Source organism: Natrix helvetica (genome assembly GCF_964273705.1).
Source record: "Natrix helvetica genome assembly, chromosome: 2".
Taxonomy (NCBI): domain Eukaryota; kingdom Metazoa; phylum Chordata; class Lepidosauria; order Squamata; family Natricidae; genus Natrix; species Natrix helvetica.
Window position 1 is genome coordinate 260211325 of NC_138552.1, and position 21765 is coordinate 260233089.

Below are 21765 nucleotides of genomic sequence, written 5' to 3' on the forward strand. Positions count from 1 at the left end.
TGAAATTGGGACATGAACATAGGCCCTAAGTCCGTGATGGAGAACCTGTGGCACACATGGCACGCAGAGCCTTCTCTGTGGGCACGAGTACTGTCGCCCCAGCTCAGTGGCATTTCTTTTGTGAACTTCTGTTTCCCTGCAAACGATGAAACAGAAGCTCACAAAAGAAAAAGATGTCACCTCCGGCAGAGGTGCCGTTGTTGGGATGCCCTGCCTCCCGCTGGCCATCTGGTCTTTGGGTCTCTGCTGCACGTTTGCAGCATGTTTGTTCATGTGCATGCATGCTCTCATATGTGCCTGCATGTGCCTTGCAGTTTGGCCACGCACGCACAGTTTGGGCACTTGGTGCCTAAAAGGTTCACCATCACTGCCTTAAGTAGTGTGCTATGGTTTTGGAAAGCCAATTAACTCTGTCTGACCTATTTAACAATATTTTGGATGTTCTTGAGCAGTAACTTCCCTTTTTTTGAAGTTGGGAATGTATTTAAGCCAAATGATGTCTCCAAATTCAGAAAAATCCTAACTTTGACAACATTAACCCCTTCCAAGGACTATTCTTGAAGAGAAATTTCAAGGTATTCCACTTGAATAAAGGCTTTTGCCTTCATGGTGCGGGAGCTACAGAAGTATTAAACCATGTTTTGTTATATTGCCTTTATTACAAAGTTTACGGTTACAGATAGTAACTCCCAATATTTTTAGCTACTTTAATAATTGTTCAATCAATGTGATTTTATTTCTGATTCTGAATGAGGCATTTTATAATTTTATATTGTACTTGACATACATTGTACTTTAACCACATCGTTGTAACTCTTTATTTTTATTACAATTTTTATTTGCTGTCTCAGAGTTTATCTTTTTTGAATGATAAATAACCAAAATAAATTGATTGACTGATGAAGAAGAATGCTAAATTTAGAATTCATTAACCTTCAAAAATAAATATAACTTTTCACTGAGAATACAACTTAAACAATTCTCATCAGAATGAAAATGATGTCCATTAACTTAGTGGTCACATTACCTTCTAGGGGGAGATGGTTCATAGAATTTATACTGATCCATAATCTTTTCTTCTAATTTTTCTTTTTGTCTTCTCAATTCATTCAACTTGTCACTACAAAAGAATACATTTCAGAAGGATATATTTCTACAAAATTGCTTTCTCTTTTAATTTTGTATCTAAATATCTTAGTACTTTTTCATTACAGATCTCACTTTATAAATACACGTGAAATTGTTTTTTACACAGTTGATCCCGATTACTTCCATGTAGATTTTGCATTATAGAAATATATTTCTGCAAAAGGGAATTGTAGTCAGGGGCCTTTATATTGTATTTTATGTTTTTACTGTAAATCACCCAAAATCACTTATTGAGGTGGGTGGGGTAGAACTGTGATAGACCGACAGGCAGATAAATAGCACCAGGCTAGAAATAAAAAAAACCTGTGAAATCTAGTCCAATTTTAGACATGAAAGAGTGACTTTTGGCCAGTCATTCTCTCACAGTCCAACTTACTTCACAGGGTTGTTGTGGTGTGGAAAATAGGAAAAGAATATATGTTAGATTTGTCACTGAGTTATTTATAAAAATAATAAAGACATGATTAAAAAAATCTAAAAATAAAAATAATGAATCCATAATATGTTTTGTGAAAATATCCCCAGTATAGAACATGGATTCCCCTTTACAACTGTGTGTATAAGAGTTTATGTCTGTGTTTTAACAAAGCAGTAACTCAGCCCCCAAAATTAAATCACTTTTTGAAATGTAATTTTTAAAACATATATTGTTCAAAAATTGATATTACCATGTTTTACATTGACTATTCCCTTTGAAAAAGTATTGTAAATTGGGATTATTCTTTTTCAAAGTAAATACATGTGTATCTCATAATTCCTACTTTTACCCCGTGGTTTTAGTTTTAGTTTGTGTATTTCTCTCTTCGGTATCAAAGGGCGTATCTTAGTTTGACTAAGACGACACCTTCGAGTACAATTCCTTTTGCAGAAAAAGACATGCAGTCATGGATGATAGATGAAATCATGCTAATAATGAAAGGGGTTGGCATGAAAATTCTCTCTAATCCAGAAGTATTTTATTATTACTGGAATATCTTTTATATCTTTAGTCAATTCAATTCAAAAGATGTATTTTAAAGAATCTTATTATTCATTATAATAATACAAACATCAGGGGAAGAAACAGGTCATAAGAAATCTGTCAATTTCTTGAATTGCTTACACAGAATCTGAGTAAGACTCATTCAAATTAATTCAACACTGAATATGCTTTCATAGTAAACGTGACTAAAATCTGATTGGGTGTTAGTTAGACATTTTTCATTAGTTCTTAACAAAATGTCCCAATAACATTTTCATTATTTTTATTTGACAGTTCAACAGCAATTATGATTTTGTAGCTGGCTTTCCTGTATTGATACCCACATATATTGCCTTTGCTCAACATGGAAGAGATCTTTGCTTTCCATATTCTGTTCCAAAAGTGTTCTGTTTTGTAGCATTAAAGTCTGTATTTGGTCCAGTAGATGTCTGTTTTCTTCTTCCAAGTTCCCCTTTAGTTGGCTAAGCAACTGTTAAAATGTCCAAACACAACATTTAGTGCCAATATTGAGCCAATTTTATTTATACAGTGCAGTTAACTAAGACAACTAATGAAATAACAAAAGCTTGCCTTAGAAAATACATTATCTTCAGTTGCTTTTCTTTTAACCAAAAACACTCTACTGGTTCTGTTATCTTTTTTTATTTTTTTGGCTATCAGTGAATATATCTAAAATTACAGTCAGTGGGAATGGTATATGGCAAATTTCTTTTGGGAATATTTCAGGGCATCATTACATTCAGAATGAAACAATGATTATTTGTCATGAAGATTTCTTATTGTTAGGGATAACAGAAGAATCCAATAATGCTAACACATTCTGTTGTCCTAGAAAGAATAGATTGTAAATTGAATAAATTGACAAATGAGATCTTCATTTGTATTTAATTACATCCATATAGTAATCAACAGAGATCTGTTTAATAAAGGACCAAGGAAAACTGGGAAAAGGATGTTTTCTCCTTTTTATTCTCTCCTATTTATGTTATTTCCTCTTTAGGGCAGACATAATTCTTTTCATCGCCTTCCCTAAGAGATTTATTTAACACCTCTTCTGCCATTTTGGCCCCATTTGTTCAAATGGAGCCTATCCTATATAGATCTGGCTTTTCCCCAAAACATTCTCCAATACCTAATAAAGAGGAAATCCTCCTCCTGAAGCAACATCTCATCTGTACATTGAGAATTCCAATTCTACCTGTCTAATTGGTCCTGTGCATGGAAGAGGTAGCATTTTGGGAGAAAGCTACTCTGGTGGTTCTGGCTTTCACCTTGGCTATCTGAATTTAGTTACCAGGACCTCCCATCTATATTATAAGAATGCCATTAGTGTCCACAATAACTGCCTCCTCTCCAGCAAATCTAGCAGTCTATCTAGACAGTGCATAATACCTGCAACCTTCATACAGGCAGTCAAATCACTATGCAGTCAGCAGCAGATACCAGGTAGTTACCACCACCAGACACAGTCATCTAAATTCCTAATGATCAAATCATCTGCCACCAGAAACCACATGACCCTAGGAGAATTGTCAATGAAAGAGGAAACCTGTTCGGACTTTGTGTTTCTTCTAAGAGAGAGCTTCTCTCTTTCTTAGACTGATGTCTTCCTTCCACAGGACCCTTGTTCTCTGAAAAAGCCAAGGAGCTGTTATCCTGTGAATGAGATTGCTATTACATCTCTGAGCCCTTCACCTATATATCTTCCTCTCCCTATATTTTTGTAGAACTATCTTTCTCTCAAAGAGAATTGTTTCCTGAGCACCATGAGCTGCTTGCACCAAGCAGCCACCCATGATCTCTTCCAGTAATCCCTGTTTAACACTCCCCACTTCTCCTCTGTTCTTGTTTCAACAGTTGTGGATTCAAACTTTTACTTTTATTTTTTTAGCCTTAATTTTAATTATTTACTGAGTGCTTCTTCACACACTATTAACAATCTAACATATTCTAATCTAACTTGCTCTCAAGCCTTCAGAGCAAAGATCAGATAAGATAATAAAAAACAGCCACCGAAAATATTCTTTTACCTACAGAATCAAAGTCTAAATTCAGTCCCTAATGAAGTTTCAAACTATGTCCTCCCATAAATGTCCTCATAAAATCCTAAAACAGAATAAATTAAAGCCAAGAAACATAGAGACCATATTTAAAAATGTTAAATTATGAATGTTGTAATTCTAATTTACTCATAAATCCATATAAATATACCATATATTTAATTTCACTATAATAAAGTATTATAAGGATAAAATAAACTTCTTACCTCACACTGATTATTTAATTTTGTGTGAATAATATCCAGTTGTTGATATTGTTCTTTAAGTTTAGAAAATTCAGCCTCCAGTCGTGTTTGCTCTAATTTAGAACTGTTTAGTAAAGTTTTTAAATTCTTGTGATCAACCTGAAGAACTTCATTCTCTTTCAAAAGTTGTATATATGTATGATTTAATCTGTAATTAATAATGGTAAAAATGAAATAATATTACAATAAAATTTACTTTCACAAAGAGTCTGTAAACATTGCTGTTTATATATATATATCTTAAGTTTATTATTTTTATAAATAATTCAAAGCAGCAAGTATACCTAATATTACTTCCTCCTATTTTCCCCATAAAACATTCCTAAGAGATTTGCATCAAAGGTGGTATTCAACAGGCTCTGACCAGTCCTGGAGAATCGGTAGCGGAAAGTTTGAATAGTTCGGAGAACTGATAAGTACCACCTCTGACTGGCCCTGCCCCATCTATTCTCTGCCTCCTGAGTCCCAGCTGATCGGGAGGGAATGGGGATTTTGCAGTATCCTTCCCGTAGAGTGGGGAGGGAATGGGGATTTTGCAGTATCCTTCCCGTAGAGTGGCGAGGGAATGGAGATTTTACAGTATCCATCCCCTGTCATGCCCACCAAGCAACACCATGCCCACCAAGCCATGCCCACAGAACCGGTAGTAAAACTTTTTGAATCCTACCACTGGTATACATGTAGTATTGCTCTCAACAACAGGAAGCAAGCATGATTACTAATGCTATAACCTTTTTCTATATATACAATATTTTCCTCATATCTAAGATTAATTTCTATGAATATATATTAGAGATGGATTGCAATGTTCTTGAAATAACTCAGGTTTTAACAATGCTTTTGCACTGTGCTAAGTAAAATCCAATACTGCACTAATGGAAATGTCCTGTTTTTTCTCCTCTCCGATTCCCCTTTATTCCTCAAAATCTTCTTCACTGATTTTAAAAACAGTTTTTGACATATAAACTTGATTTCAAAGCAAGAGAAAGTTATGTTTCTAGTGGTTTTAACAATGGAAGCAATTACATCAACTGAAAGACTTCACTGTATTTCAGTTATGATCAAGGTCAATTTCAATCTCTATAATACAATATAAACACAGAGTCTAAGGTGACTACCTTACTGGTTAACCAGTTGCTTAAGAGTTGTTTGGAATTACAGGGGACCTGGAGTAACTTGTAAAGCATTTGTGACTGTCATGTGATCACATTTCAGGTACCTTGTAAATGGCTCACATCTATGACTGTTTACAATGTCCTATGATCATATGACTGTGATTTGCAACTCCCCCCCCCCCCCTGATTTCTGGCATTTTTGCCAGTTTCTGGCAAGAAATGTTCATTCAGAATAATGGGCTTGCCCTTATGACAGCGGAGTTCACTTAATGACCATAGTGATTGCCTTAACAATTGCCACATAAAAGGTTGTAAATTAGGCCCATCTCAGCTTATGATTGTAATCACTTACAACTAAAAATCTGGTCCCAAATGCAGTTATAAGTCAAGGACTATCTGTAATTCATTAGTATTGCTTTCTCACCTGTCATTTTCTTCACCAAGTTTTTTGTATTCCACTGCTACCATTTCATGTTTCTTGTTTTGTTGAAGCATCTTTTCTTGCTCCACCTTGAGGCCTTTTTCCAATTCCTCTAATTGTACTTTTTGCTGAAGTAATTGACTATATCTGTCAAGTGAATATAAAATTATAAGAACTATTCTCACATATAAAATTATAAAAATAATTAAGAAAGTATGTTCTTTTTTATTAAACTGTTTTATTTCCTAAATCAATGTAAACAATTCTATGGCTTTCCTAATTTAGCTAGATTTAGCACAATGTGAATTACCTGTCTTCTAAATCCTTATGTTCTACTTCAAGATTCTTATGTACAGATTTAAGGTTTCCATGCTTAGAAATGAGAGATTCATATTCAACTGCTTGCCGCTCATGAAGTTGTTCCAATTTTTCATGATCTTTGATTAGAGAATCATAAAATGATCTCAGGTCTTCCCGTTCCTTTATTATGGATTCATTTTCATTTTCTAAGGTTGATTGTTGAATCAGTAGCTGTGCATTCTGGTTCATAAGTGATGTACTTTGGGAATTAATTGCTGAATTCTCCACCTATAATGAAAAAACTTGTAATTAGCTAATGCATAACGGACTTCTTTTAATGTATGAAAAAATGTTTTCTTTGCCATCTTCTTTCAGCTATTTTGACCTATCAATCTTACTAGATCCAGCTAGCATGGATCCAAATTTGAGAAGATTGAATTTTGACAACAGAACAATTTTGCACCTTGTTTGCATTACAGAAATGATTTATAGAGGAGAAGGGAAGCCAAAGTCAACAAATATAGCAATTGGACTCCTCTGTTCTCAACCCCACAAGCTCATTTTCCCCAATTACTCTGTTAGAAGAATTACAACATTGTGTACATTGTGAATGGAGAAAATATTTATAGATGAAAACAGAACCTGAAGTTTTGCATTTTGGGTTTGCAAGGTTGTATTTTGCTCCTGTAAGGAAACAGTCTGTCTTTGAAGTGCTGTTATCTGAGCTTGCAAATTATTATTCTGTGTCTCAAGTTGCTTTAGCTGTGTTTTCAGGGCTTGCTTCTCTGCCTGCAGAGTTGCATTCTTTAGGAATGAAAAAAACAACCATATTAAATGCATGTACCTTTTCAGTAAAACAAAACAAAACAAAAATCTAAACTTTTAAAATTTTGTATCAAACATTCCAAAATGTGTGAACTTTCAAAAACAGTAAGTTAAAATCACAAAATATAAGCGTAACTTAAAAACAGATAATATTTACACTAAAATCCCACATTTCAATCTATAACTATAGAGGCATATTTGAACAACACAATATATGATTGAGAGCCAGTGATTAAGGAATAAGGGTAGAAACTGGGAAATCATGAGTTGTAGTCCCAACTTAGACACAAAACCAGTTGGGCTGACCTTGAGCAATTCACTTTCTCTTAACCTTAGGAAGGAAGGGAATGGCAAACCACTTCTGAAAAAACTTTGCCACAAAACTACAGGGACTGGTCTGGGGAGTCTCTGAAAATCAGACACAATTGAATGGATAGAAACTAATCAAGGACAGAACCAACCTTAGAACTAAGGAGAAATTTCTTGATAATTAGAACAATTAATCAGAGAAATGACTTTCTTCCAGAAGTTTGTGAGTGGTCCAACACTGGAGGTTTTTAAGAAGAGATTGGACAACCATTTGCCTGAAATGGTGTAGGGTCTCCTGCTTGAGCAGGGTTTTAAACTAGAAGACCTCTAAGGTCCCTTCCGACTCTGTTATTCTAGAAGAAAAAAAAAGTGCAGAAATGTTGACAAAGGTGGAACTGCAACCAGCCTGTTCCAGCCTTGGCAACAGTTCTGCAGTCTTTTTTTTCTGGCCAGCAGAGCTTCTCTGGATTAGAACAGATGAAGGGACTGTATGTTCCGTAAGGCTACTTCTCACTAGGAGGCCTGCAGGACCGAGACCAACTCTGCAAGGAACCTCATGAGTAATGCTGAGAGATTAGGAAAGGAACATCAAGCTTGAAACCTCAGTGGAGCCTTTAATTGACACTGAGTTTGACCAAATCCCACTTTCTAATGCACTTTGACTATAATTATTTAAAGGCTATTAAGAGATCTTTGAACCACCACTTTTATTGAACCACCCCGTCAACATTTGTATGGCCAGTGGTGCAACTAACAGGGGGGAGGGAGAAGAAAACTACAAGAATAAAAAATAATAATTTGCAGCATAAAGCAAAATTAAGAGTTGGGATTTTTTTAATGGAGAAAGTTATCAGAGATATTTTGATGGACTTTGTTTATAGAGTACTATGTTTCTTTAAATTAATTAAATTTAAATTAATTAAATTAATTAAATACTACATACTTCCATGGGGAAGTGTTTTGCTTGGGTTCTCCTAAGAAAATGATTGATGGACTCTTTTAAAGAATGTTTGAGAAATGTGAAAGGCTGTAACATAGAGGAAAGACTGGTGAATTTGGAAGAAAAAATTCAGAGGAACACATACTGCTTATGCAGTAGTCAAAAGGAAAGTGGAAGAACAGGAGGGAACCATGCTTGGACATGCAAACTACATGCCTGCATCTAACTAAAAACAAATTAAACAAAGTCCACACAGCTCTAGAAAATTCTAACATGTAGTCTGTACAAACATATCACCTGTGTAAGATTCACAAAAACCATGAAATGTTTAACAGTTTCTAGTAAAGCAAATGATATACTTACATTTCTTTCAACTTCAATTAATCTATCTTTAACCTTCAAAAGTTCTCTAGTAGTTTCCTGATTATCTCTTTCCCATTTAGTGACAGGATGACTTTCTTCATCAAGTTTTGAAGAATAACTCTGTACCATTTTCTCCTCCTCTTGTCTTTGCTTGAGGGCTTCATAATTCTTTTTCACCTAAAGATAAATTAGTTCAAATTTTAATATAAGAATTCTACATTTCTACTCTATTTTGCCTCAAAAAGTATATATATTTTAACTTCATAAAAACCAGTTAAAGGTTAGGTTGTAAATCAGGGTAAACTGATTGAATGGAGATTTGAACCTAGGTCTCCCCAATTCTAGTCCAATAATCTGATCACTATTAAGGCAGCATGACAATTATTAATTGTCTTTATTTCTATAACAGCCTCTTTGCTGTGAACTGCAAAAATAAACAGGATAAAAATACAAATAACAACCTGATATCAAGATCTGTCACATTATTATAGAAATGTTGAGAATAAGATTTAACACTTCTTGACACTACTTATTGTTGCAGAAAATACTGCATGCAAATATTTAGTATTTATTTAGCCCATATCATGATTTTTTCTAATGATTGCATTGTTAATTATTCTATTATTTCATTTATGATTCATCAAGTACCATACAGATCAATGCATGTTCAGACTACAATCCTATACCCACTATTTGGAATAAGCTCTACTGAACAAAGATACAGAATTTGGCTTTCAAGCACACAAAAGAACTATACACCTAAATATTCTTATATGACTCAATAACTTTTAAACTATATTTTAAATGATCTATAAAATTCAAGAATTAATATTAGTATACTATATATTATATATAGTATAACACTATATATTATATATAGTATTAGAAATGGTATGATGCAAAAATTAATACTACCCATTATTTTTAGAGTAATTGGCAGAGTCAATCAAGTAGAGTGAAACCCTTGCAAGAGAGGCAGAAAGAGTATAGTGAAAGATATTCTAGTAAGCTAAGACTTAACAGCTATTTCCCCTCTTTCCTATTCTGAAAAAAATGAAAAGTTTAACAGTGGAAAAAGTACAGGTTGTGAAAACTCTATTTTAACAACTCTTTTGCTTTCAAATTAGCAGTGTTTGTAAATAGTAGACATTTTAAATTTATGGATTTGCAGTTTAATAAGTGTAAACTTTTTATGAATTTAAAAATAAGTTGGTGTTATTGTATCACAAGACAGATGGGAACACGTCTTAACTTACTATTTTAAGCTCTTGGCGCAGCTGTCGATTGAGATTTGTTGATTCTTCTAATCGAGCTTCCAAAGCAGCAATTTTTTCTTCTTTTATTTCAAGTGATTTCTTCAGTGTGGACTCTAACCTTGACTCCAAAAGTTTGTACTTACTGTTTAATGAAACAATTTTAATGAAGTTCTCATTATCAGTAATTCACTTTTAATAATTCATAACCTTTATGTCAACTTAGTGAATTTGAAAATGCGAAACTGACAGTTTTGGAACATTTATCTGTATGGACAAAAATCACTGTTCCCACATGTCAAGAGTGTGCATATGTTCAAAGCTAGACCTGAACCTAGTAAGAATTTTTTAGTCACAGTCCCAGTGTTAAAGAAATATGAATACCTATTTTCATATTTCATATTTCACAGCAGAGATGGGTTTCTGCCAGTTTGCCCCAGATCAGGCAAATCGGGAGTAGCAGCAGTGCGAGGCTCCACCCACCCGCCCAGACACTTCTGCACATGCGCAGAAGTGTTGCATGAGAACACCGGTAGTAAAATAAATTGAAACAGCTTTTAATCTGCTCTGGTTTTAATATTGTTGGCCTTTTTTTTGTACTATATTTTGTATTACAGTTTGATTACTGTATTTTGTTTGTTTTAAAGGCAACAATTGTTTTATGATGTCTAACATTTTATTTGTTTTATTGTTTTGCATCTGACAGTTGTAAACTGTGACTCATGGTTTTAGAGAGAGCATTGCTGTACATAAATAATAGAATACTTACTGTATATTTGTTGGTGTATATACCAGAATTTAAAAAGTTGTTACATTGTAAAAAATGCAACCATGGCACTAATGTCTTAACTACCATAAAACTATTTCAATGTTAGTAAATTGAACTTCTATTCTTCTAAACAATACACTGTAATTACACTTATCAAATAACAGAAGATTTATTTTAAAATTGGTAAACCACTGGTATTTTCCTTAAAGCTGCATATTGAAAACTTGTTCAAGATATAAAATATAAAGCCATTTAACTTAGAGATAAAATATATTAAACATATATACTATATGTTAATTGCTGCTAATAACCGACTGCAGGACCAATTATTACTCTCAATTGACAGAAGAACTACAGTATTTTTCTGAATATAAGACGCACCAAGATTTTGAATAGGCAATTTTTTTAAAAAAAAAGTTTTTGCAATCTTTCACTTTGTGAAAACGGCCCCATGTTTTGTTTTGTTTTCAAAGAAAGGGCATGAATAGCCTTCAGGTGGCTTATAGTGTGCTCCTGGGGGCTGGGGGACGACAACAAAATTGAGCAAAAACCAGCCCGTTTTCTTACACTCCAAAAAATACGGTAGTCAGAAGCTGAAATTCTGCCTTTCTTAACCACCTTTCCCCCATTTTCACAGGTATATCCTCTAAGCAAAGGATATACCATACAAATATTACATTTGCAGATATAGCAAGCTAAGGATAATCAAATTAATTTCAGAACCGTGCTTCTTTTGCCTGAAACTGAACTGAAAACAGTTTTCTTATTACTACACTCCAGAATCTAAATATCTAAAACCATCACCATTTTTAAAAATGTGATACATTTTTCGTTACCCTTGCACAAACACCACAGAGAAACTTTATTTCTTTATTAATGTACAGCATTTCTTATAATAAAAATCTGATTAGGTGACTGAAAGAAGTGCCTATTTTTTCAGCAAGATATGTGAGCAATAGATCCTTAAAAAAACAACATGGTAGAAATATCATGAAGAGTTTCCATCAATCTAATCCAGAATGTCTTTTACATACTCATACCTGTCATCAGTACTCTGCTCATCATGTAAGAGACGTTCCTTGTTTAAACCTATCTTTTCAAGTTCATGTGTAAGTTTTTCTAAGTCATTATTCATCTGCTGTGTCTTCAGTTTTTCATTCACCAAATCCTTAAAACAAAATAATGGATTGAACTAATGTTTGTTACAATATATAACAAAAGAGACACAGATTTTTAGAAAGTGATTCCTAGAAAGGTTCCTATACAACTCACATTTGTTTTACAAATGTACAAAATCTGTCAAATTTGTTTAGTGTAAACAAAAGATGGATACAGAAAAGAGATAACTGTCTTTCAAACCACTTTCAATTCTCTCCCCCCCCCCCCCCCATTACAGTACTACATTAAGATCTAGTAGATCGATAGTCCCCAATCCCTGGGCCACTGCCTATTTGGAATTGGGCCACACACGTAGCTGGTCAGAGTGCACATGTGGAGCTCAAATTGTGTGAGCAGCCTGCCAGCAAGCACTTATGCGCATACACACGAACCAGTTGCTTATGCAAGTTGAGCTGCATGTGTGTATGCATGCCAGCCCGCGCTCATGCGGCCCAGTTCCCCTCTCCTCCCCCCAGCTGGGCTGCCAAGCCACAAAGGTTAAGGACTGCTAATCTAAACTATGCCTATGCTAAAGAGTTGTTTTCTAGTTTTCCTTGTACTGTATTCCTATATGTTCCTTTAAAATAAAAACCTAGTTCATGTTTTCAAAATAATCCAAACTTCTTTATACATGGAGAATTCCAAGTGAAATCAGCTTATGTTAGATAGAACTAACTTTAAAAAATAACTTATTTCAAATGGAGTTAAGGATATTGCAGTACTACCCTCTTCACTTTGGAAGGACAGTTACTGAAGCTGAAATTCAAATATTTTGGCCACCTAAGGAGAAGCAAGGGCTTATTGGAAAAGACCCTGATGTTGGGAAAGATTGTAGGCAAAAGGAGAAGGGGATAGCAGAGGATGAGATGATTAGATAGTGTCATTGAAGCAATGAATATGAATTTGGCAAACATTGGGTGACAATGGTGTGTGTGTGGCATGTTATGGTTTATAGGGTCGTAAAGAGTCTGGTTCAACTTAGCAACTGAACAACAACAACAAGCCTGTTCACTATGGGCAAAGAAATTACCAGTATGGTTTTCTAATACCACTGTGTTTAATTCAATATGTTGTTTAAAAAAACCTGACTCCATTATTTCTTTTTATTAAGCACAGCAGGATGATGTTTGATTGATTGGTCTCACAATTAAGTAGCTTTTTTGTAATGTCGATCAGAATAGATTACAGTATAATTTTCACTGTTCCTACTGTTGTTTTATAGCAAAATAGCTGTGACTTCAGGATAAAGCAAAGTTGCATATCCTCTTTGTCAATTAACTAAGTGCACAATGTTAGGAAGCAATAAGACCTAACCTAAAAAAGCAAGGAAGAAGCTATTACTTAATTTTGAAGGGAGACAACTTATATATGTCAAAAAGAGCCTTGGAAAAAGTGATTGCTATATGAAAGAAATGTAGTTAAGTATCAATTTATTCCATTAAAAAAATCCTTTCAAGAAATGCCCAATAGCAATAAGAAGCTATGGTGTGGAAAGAACCAAAGTGCAAGTACTCGGAGAATTGACAGATCTAACTAAAGAAAAAATAAATAAAATTATTCTGATTTACATATTATATGGAAGCCCATAAAATAGTACAAACTTAGTGTCTTAAAACATCTGCACAATATTTCTGAATCCGAGTTTATAAAGAGCTTTTAACATTCAGTCTAAATAAATTAAAATACAAAGAATTTCTGATTAGTAAATTATTGTGGAAATAACATTGATATATAACATTATAGCTACATTCCTGTTTATGAGAGCATATCATGCAATAATGAAATTACCTCACGTAATGTGACAAGTGTTTTTTTGTCAATAGTAGCTCTTTTTACGAGCTCTTTATTTTCCTTTTCCACTTCTTTTAGACGAATAGATGCTTCTTTACATAAACCAATTTCTTTAAAGAGTGATTTGTTCTCTTTTTCCAGGTGACCTATTTTCACATTATTTTCTTCTAGTGTGCTATCCATAATATCTGCTTGCTGCCGGAGTCTTTTATTCTCTTTCTCCAGCTGTTTCTTATCTTTTTCTAGCTGGGTTGTCTCTTGCTCCAAAAGTTTGTTCTCTTTTTCTAATTTTTCTAAACGTTTACTGGAGATTTTGAGTTCCTCAAGATTTTTTTGCAGGGTTTGATTTTCTGACTCTAGTTCTTGTAATTCACTTTCTAGATGTTGAATCTTTTTGTTATTGTTTTCTAGTGTTTTCTGCAACCTTTGATTTTCTGTATCCAAGCCTTGATAACTCACTTCTAAACGTTCTGTCTTTTTAAAGGATGTTTTCATAAGATCCAGGCTCTTCTGTAGCTGGCCTTTCTCACTTTCTAGTTCTTTATTTTCTAGTTCTAATTGAGCCATCTTCATGTTGGTACTCTTCAAAGATTCAACAGATCTTCTGAGTTCTAAGTTTTCTTCATCAAGTTGTGCATTCTCTTTCTCTAAGGACTCTAATTGAAAGCTGAGATTTTTCAGGCTGTCTAAAGTCTTTTTTAGCTTTCTGTTTTCAACATCTAGACTGGAATTCTCTTGTTCTAAAGAATCAATTTTTTCACATGTAATTTTTAAGTTAGTAATTCTTTTCTGTAATAGTTCATTTTCTTTTTCAAGATGATGAACTTCTTTCTCCAGCTCATCCACTCTTTCTCCCCTTTCTTTATGATGTTCTAACTCTTTTTTCATTTGCTTCTTTTCAAATTCTATTTTACTCAGTTTGCTGCTTGTCTCCTTGATAGATTCATGGAGAATTTTATTTTCCTTCTCAATATCTTTTACTCTTGCTTCAGCACTGATTTGTGAACGCTGTCGAAGTGAAGTTACAGTTTGATTCAAGTGTTCAATTTCCTGTTCCAGGATTTTAATCTAATTCATTGAAATGAAAAATACAAGTTTAAATCAGCTATGGGTATTTTGTATTTAGATAATATAAGAATTCTAAGAGTTAAGATTTGAAAGGATGCATTTTACAGTCTAAATTATAAAACTAAGTTTTGACCTGTAGTAAGGCAGATATATTATTTTATCACCCTATACCTATTTCAATTCAAACATCTCATTTTCAAATCTGTAGAGGGCAGGCATTTCAAGAAACTAGTGGAGTTCTTCCTTAAGCATTTTATCAGTTTCATCAACAGGAAGGTTTCCTTTCATAAAGAATGAGTGTCAGAGAGCTAAAACATTGGAAGGAGGACTTTTTTGATCAAAGATTGTAAGAGTTTGGCTTAGTCTTTAACTCTTTACACTTTAACGAAAAAGAAAAAAAAGAAAATATCTGGATAAAAATATCATCAACTCAAAATATTTCTTGAATTAGTCAAGGAAAAAGGCTTGAACTTTTCTGTTTGAATAAAAACCCAACAGTCACACACTTTACGGATAGTGAGCAAATTTTCTGGATAGACTGCCTCCCACTTTAGAACAAATTGAATCATCTGTTTCTTCAAGGAATATACATGTATTCTAGTTAATCTGATATCAAAGAGAAGGGTTGCCGGCTCACTGAAAGGCTAATCATTAATGCATATGGTTTAAACACAAAGACATATAAATAATAAAAAGAAATTAAAACTATTCATATAAAAACCACAGTAGGAAAACTAGACCAATATTCACTTATTTTATATAATATATTCTAAAATATATGATTAATATTGCTGATAGAAATCTAAAACCAATGAAATATCTGCTGATTTCTTTAAACTTTAGCATATAGAATCGCAGTCCGAAGCTCTCTCAAATTATTTTAAGGATTTAACTTTTTTAAAACATGAAAGAAAACTCAAGGAAGAATTCTAATTATTCATGACATTTCAGAATGAGTTTGCCCAATCTTAGAAGATTTTGCAATATTGTGAAGTTTAGGGGACAATATTTGTTTTTGTTGTTGAATTCTGAAAATATAGAATGTTGTTGACTGCTGATATTATACAGAAAAGAAGTTGTACAAAAATTATTCTCTTCTACTTATGACAGTTTGTTAGATTAAGAACATTTTATCAAAACTCCAGAGAATATAATCCTTATTATTTAAATGCACAAACCTCAATAAAAGAAATATCTGTGTATATTATGTACCTGTCTCTCTGAATTTTCTCTCAAAGTTTCAATTGTTTTTTCAAGCTGTGCTTTCTCTTTCATGAGATCTTTGCAAAGATTCTGACTACTCTGATGACTTTGTTTCTCTTCAATAAATTCATTCTTCAGTCCTTCCAGCTGTAAGGAAATTAATTAAATTTAAATTTTGAATTGAAAGCATATAGCTTTTTGAAGGAACAGATTAAATAATATTTTCCTATATCAAAATTCTATCAGAAATGAAATTTTAACAAAAGAAAAATTGCATCCAAGATTTTGCGCCATAGGTAATTCCTTCATTAAGAAAAGGTCCTCAAGGAATCTTCCAACAGAAACTGTCCACATCTCACTTTTAATTTCTTTCTTTCACCTTGCAGCCTTCTTTGTATTCAGTCCTCATAAATCTCTATCACAACAAATATTTACACATACTATTACTTAGCTTCACTTTCATTCATTCACCTGCCCCTCCCCTTGTGTTCTCTTCCTTCTCTATTTTCTCTGCAAAATTATATATTAATTGAAAGTCCTAATGAATGCTATTTACTTACAAAAGAATTGATACTAAAATCCCTCCCCCACAAAAATGAAATATTGTTCCACTAAGACATCCAGTAAAATTGACCAGATTTCTACTGACTAGAATATTGTTATACACAATAGAATAAACAGAAACGGCCCACAGGCAGTTAAGTGTATGGTAACACCATTGTTCTTTGGATATATTGACAAAAGCTAAATTTATAGAATATCACTTGTATATAACATCTTTCTAACAGAATCATAAAATAACTGATACCTTTTTATTTAGCCTTTGATTTTCTCTTTCCATTTTCATTAGTTTTGAGTTATTGCCTTCTACAGAACCCATTGCATGTTGTAATTCTTCTACTGTTTTTAATAAAGTTTGGTTTTCCATTTCTAGTTTTAATAATCTACTTGATGTTAGTTCATTCACTTCATGACCAAGTGATTTCTGTGGCACTGTTGAATTAAAATGGAAGATAAAAAGAATAAATTGTTATCTAAACTATTACTTATATATAATTGGAAAAGGACAGAGCTGTATAAAGAACAGAGCTTCAACTACTGTTTACTTTTTTCAAAAACAAATATAAATACTAAACCGAAATAATTACTTTAATAAATGTTTTTCCAACCTGAAATTGAGCCTCAATAGTATGGACCAAGCATCACAACTTTTTATTAATAAAAATATAACTATGAAGATTATCCTGAATGACAAATATTAATATCCATAAAGTATTTTCAAAAATAACTTTACAACCTAAACAAAATCAATAATGTACAATTGGATACTTCATTTCATTTGCTGTGAGATTGCCTGTATCCACTTTCTTCGATTCCATTGCCTTCCACATTTGAAAAAATATTATTTAGAGGCATTTGTTCAAGATGGGCAGATATAAAAATTGAAAGTAATAATTAATAATAATAATAATAATTAATAATAATAATAATAATAATAATAATAATAACAACAACAACAAATAAAATAATAATAAATAAAATAAAAATGCTAATAACAATCAAAATTAGCAGGCAGCAAGTATTCCTCTGAACAAACCAGTCTGGATACTACTTTTTTCAAATAGCAATGTATTTGGGTTCCTTGAAGGAAAATTGAGAAATATTTGAAACAGCCTTTAAAAAATTTGAATGTTAAACTGCTCATATACTAATTGGACAACAAATTAGTATAACTTTAGCTACCTTCAGAAATTTCTGATGATCTGTTTATCTGTTCAAGTTCCCAGCCTAAATGTAGTGATTCATCCATACTTTGCTTCTGAGCCATTTCTAGTGACATATTTTCCTCCATAAGTTCCTCAATTTTCTTCCGATCCATATCACGTTCCTTAAAAAATAGTTTCATATAAGCTTTCTTTAAAACTTCCTCTCAAAAGGCAATCACATATGTTTCAGTAACCAAATTTTAGCCTACTGCTTAAATCTTCAACTTTATTAGGGAAACTACATTAAGTTATCGGCAGCACAAAAACAACATAATTAAATCTAATGCATACATACAATGCTTATACAGATAGTCCTCAATTTAAGACCACAATGGACCCCAAAATTTCTGTTGTTAAGTGAGACATTTGTTAAGTGAGTTTTGCTCCATTTTACAACTTTTCTTGCCACAATTGTTAAGTGAATCACTGCAGTTGTTAACTTAGATTCCCCATTAGCTTTGGGAACTGTTAGATTGGGTAATGAAAGGCACAAAAGGCTAAGATAACAACAGCTCTTTATTTGGTCAAGTACAGGCATCCACTGAGTGAGAGGTCTGGCAGCTCCCTTTTTTAAGGGAAGCTGGCCAGCGCTTCAGCCAATCAGGTCTCTCTCTGTTCCCGCCTGAAAAGAGAGGACCTGACTGGAAACTACTATTGTCCTTGCAACAACTAGAGGGGTGAGTATCTAACAGGAACTATGGGAACTGATATCATAAGTTGGTGTGGTCAATGATGGTATGCCTTATGACCCCATTGCTTAGTGATGGAGTTCCTAGTCCCAATTACCATTGGCAATTGAAGACTAGCTGTAGTTTTATTCTAAAAAATAACTTTTTTCTATCCCATCCTGCATGCTCACCATCTCCATATCGTGGAGTTTAGCTTTTAATTGCAGATTCTCCTTTTCCAATTCATGCAATTTATCAGAACGGGCTCGGGTTCCCTCTAACTGATCTTCCAACATTGTCTTTGTTTCCAGTAATACTTGATTATCTTCTTTTAACTCCTACAGTAATAAGTGAAAAATATAAAACTGACAATCAAATAAGAAACAAAATAGTAAAAGCAATAAAATGGCACAATCAAACAAAATGTAAAAACTATTTGCTATATTTTACATAAATTAATATAACTATTTAAGAAAAATACATGTGACAGAATAAAATACTAAGGACATTATTCTAAATCTAGATGCAAAACTAATCCAATACGTTTGGGATTTTAGAGAACCATATTTAAAAACTGAACTCCAAAATTCCCACAAGTAAAATAAATAAATAGGGAAATGTGGAAAGTAACTGATAATAACTACAGAACAAAGGCACAAAATGTTTCTTGCTTTAAATGCATAGTATATTAACAATACCCTTTGAAATCTGGTTTATAGTTGACCCTTTAGACTGTTTTATATAATAAAAATGAGCTTAAAAGAGACAGAAGAGGATATAACTGTTTTGGCTGTTTTGGTTATGGATTTAAAATTGACAGGTCCTAAGAATAATATAGGTAATCTTTCACTTACGACCACAATTGAGCCCAAAATTTCTGTTCTAAGTGAGACATTTGTTAAATGAACTTTATCCCATTTTATGACCTTTCTTGCCACAGTTTGTTAAGTGCATCACTGCACTTGTTGTGTTAATAGCTTCCCCATTGACTTTGCTTGTAAGAAGATTGCAACGGGATCAAATGACCCTAGGACACTGTAACCATCACAAATATGAATCAGTTGCCATGTGCCTAAATGTTTATCATGACGATGTCATAAAGGTCATAAGTGTGGAAAACAGTCTTAAGTAACGTTTTTCAGTGCTGTTCTAACTTCAGTCACTAAACGAACTGTTGTAAGTCAAGGACTACCTGTAGTGACAAAGAAATTATACGGAACCTGCAAATGAACTTGGCTGAGATTTTAATAGCTAAAAGGGAAACACAAATAATAAACCTAAGATGACTTAGATACGTGGAATTTTTACTCAAGTGACTTGGAAAAATTTCTTTGGATTTACAAAGTCATATGTTATATTTATGAAGGAATTCCTGAGAAAAAATAGAGACATTATCTAAAAAGTACAAACTTCAATATCTTATTTATTAGCTTATAAGTTAGCTTATTTTACCAAGATAAAATGTATATTATTCTTTTTTTCTGATATTAATAGGTTTTCCTTGACTAGCAACGAATGATGATGCTTTAAAGATTTGTTTATAGATAAGACATAGGAAGAAAATAGTTTTTCTTGCTTTTTTAAAGAAAGTGATAAGCTGTAGTATTAATATTGAAGATAAAAAATGATAATAAATTAATTTGTGGGATATCATTTGAAGAAATTAAAAATTAAAATTTTTTAATGTTTCATCTGGCTCCTAATGGAGGTTTTTTTTTGGTAAAATGATGAGGTTTTAAAAGATTTGTTTACAGAATAAAATAAAACATGGCAAGAAGAATTTTTTGCTTTGTATTTTTTAAGAAATGATAAGGTACTTTGTAAAGGAAGGAAATATAAAGTGTTTCATTTTTTAAAAGTTAAAATATATGCAGTGTTATTTTTGATAGACCATTGTTAAAATTGCCTTTTTCTGATTAAAACTGAATGACATGGCTCTATCTGCTCATAGATAAAAGAAGAGATATGGAATTAGACTTTTGACTGAAATATTAGAGAAGATATTCAGTTACTGAAAATGCTTGTACTTGTCTTAATGAATGGAAAAGCTATTTTTTCCTACATTTTTTCAGCTTTTCTTTTCTTTTTTTACATTTTTACATTTTTTCTTCCTCCTTTCTTTACTAATAGGAGGATGCATATTTTTTTAGACCTGTAACATAAAACAAGATCAGCACAAACACAGAATTCTATTAAAATAATATCTTGATTCATGTTAGAAACATAATCAGTAAAAAATGAACATACATATATTTTTAAAATGTTAATTACCTCTATTCTAGCCTTGTAAAATTCAATATCGTGTAGCCTTTCTTTATATCGGCTGAGTTCACTTTCAAGCTTGTCAACCCGGATTGCCTTCTCTCTGAGAGCATCAAGTTCATCCCGATATACTCTGGCAGATCGGGCATCCGAAAGTAAACTCATATTCTAGCAAATAAGACAAAATATATGTTAGTGTTTATGAAAAAAGTGATTGTGCAGAAGGCAAGGATAATATTATCTATTAACATGAAATTGCATAGATATAAGTATGCATGGAAAAGGAAAACTAGTAAACATTAGCATTTATTCAGAATACAAAATCAATAAGTAGCACAATTTATATGTGGATTTGTATAAGCATTCTTCTTTCTAACAACAATATCATTGCATTCATTTTTGTAACCATCTTTTCAAGATCATTAATATTGATATGTTGAGCATTGATTTCATTCTTATAGAATAAATTTCATCAAAACTCTATAACTAGGAATCCTAATTCCCACAGTATGTCTGTAAGGGACATGGGTGGTTCTTAAATATGACAAATATATAAATAAGAATTCATACATGATGAAAAAGATTGGCAGTTATTAAATATAAACTACTTATATAATGTTGAAAATTATGTTTTCCTTAATGTAATTCATTTAGCTATACTATCTCTAGCCCTCCTTGAAATGGGCAATTCAAATATCTAACAAATTAGAGTGTTTTCTTTTAGAGGTCAAATATGTTAACTTTTAAAATATTATATTAGTTCTGATAATGAGGAAAAATATAAATAGAAAATGATCCACTTATAGACAAAAAGAATGTGTATAGAACAATGTCAAGTCATTCTTTTCTAAATTCTTCCAAAGATATAAATAAAAGTGGTTGGAAGCTGCATTCAGCAGATGCCTTCTTTCCTAAATGTAAATTGATTTGCTAAGGTTTAAATATACTACACGAAAAATTTCTAAAACAAAACCAGAATATAACAAATACACTGGTCAATTACCAGTAATTTTATGATTTTAAGTTTAAGATCCTATGGTCATTATTTAGTTGAAATCTGCTTAATTAAGACCCACTTGCTTGAAACATGTATCATTAATAGAACTGATAAAACACAA

General features: G+C 32.6%; 1 protein-coding gene across 7 annotated transcripts in view; it reads right to left on the reverse strand.

The window, feature by feature from the left end:
• The window catches only part of CCDC88A (coiled-coil domain containing 88A), a 96736-nt gene that overhangs the window by 33943 nt on the left and 41028 nt on the right, over window positions 1-21765 (reverse strand). For all 7 annotated transcript variants that reach the window (XM_081943085.1, XM_081943084.1, XM_081943082.1 and 4 more), the window contains 15 exons: window positions 20657-20815; window positions 18577-18723; window positions 17695-17839; window positions 16760-16944; window positions 15961-16098; window positions 13678-14748; window positions 11772-11899; window positions 9966-10107; window positions 8710-8886; window positions 6915-7076; window positions 6283-6560; window positions 5976-6119; window positions 4398-4584; window positions 2455-2600; window positions 1028-1120 (listed from right to left, as the gene is read on the reverse strand). In XM_081943085.1, the coding sequence (XP_081799211.1) occupies window positions 1028-1120; window positions 2455-2600; window positions 4398-4584; window positions 5976-6119; window positions 6283-6560; window positions 6915-7076; window positions 8710-8886; window positions 9966-10107; window positions 11772-11899; window positions 13678-14748; window positions 15961-16098; window positions 16760-16944; window positions 17695-17839; window positions 18577-18723; window positions 20657-20815 (3302 nt within the window). The remainder of the gene's footprint in view (window positions 1-1027; window positions 1121-2454; window positions 2601-4397; window positions 4585-5975; window positions 6120-6282; window positions 6561-6914; window positions 7077-8709; window positions 8887-9965; window positions 10108-11771; window positions 11900-13677; window positions 14749-15960; window positions 16099-16759; window positions 16945-17694; window positions 17840-18576; window positions 18724-20656; window positions 20816-21765) is intronic.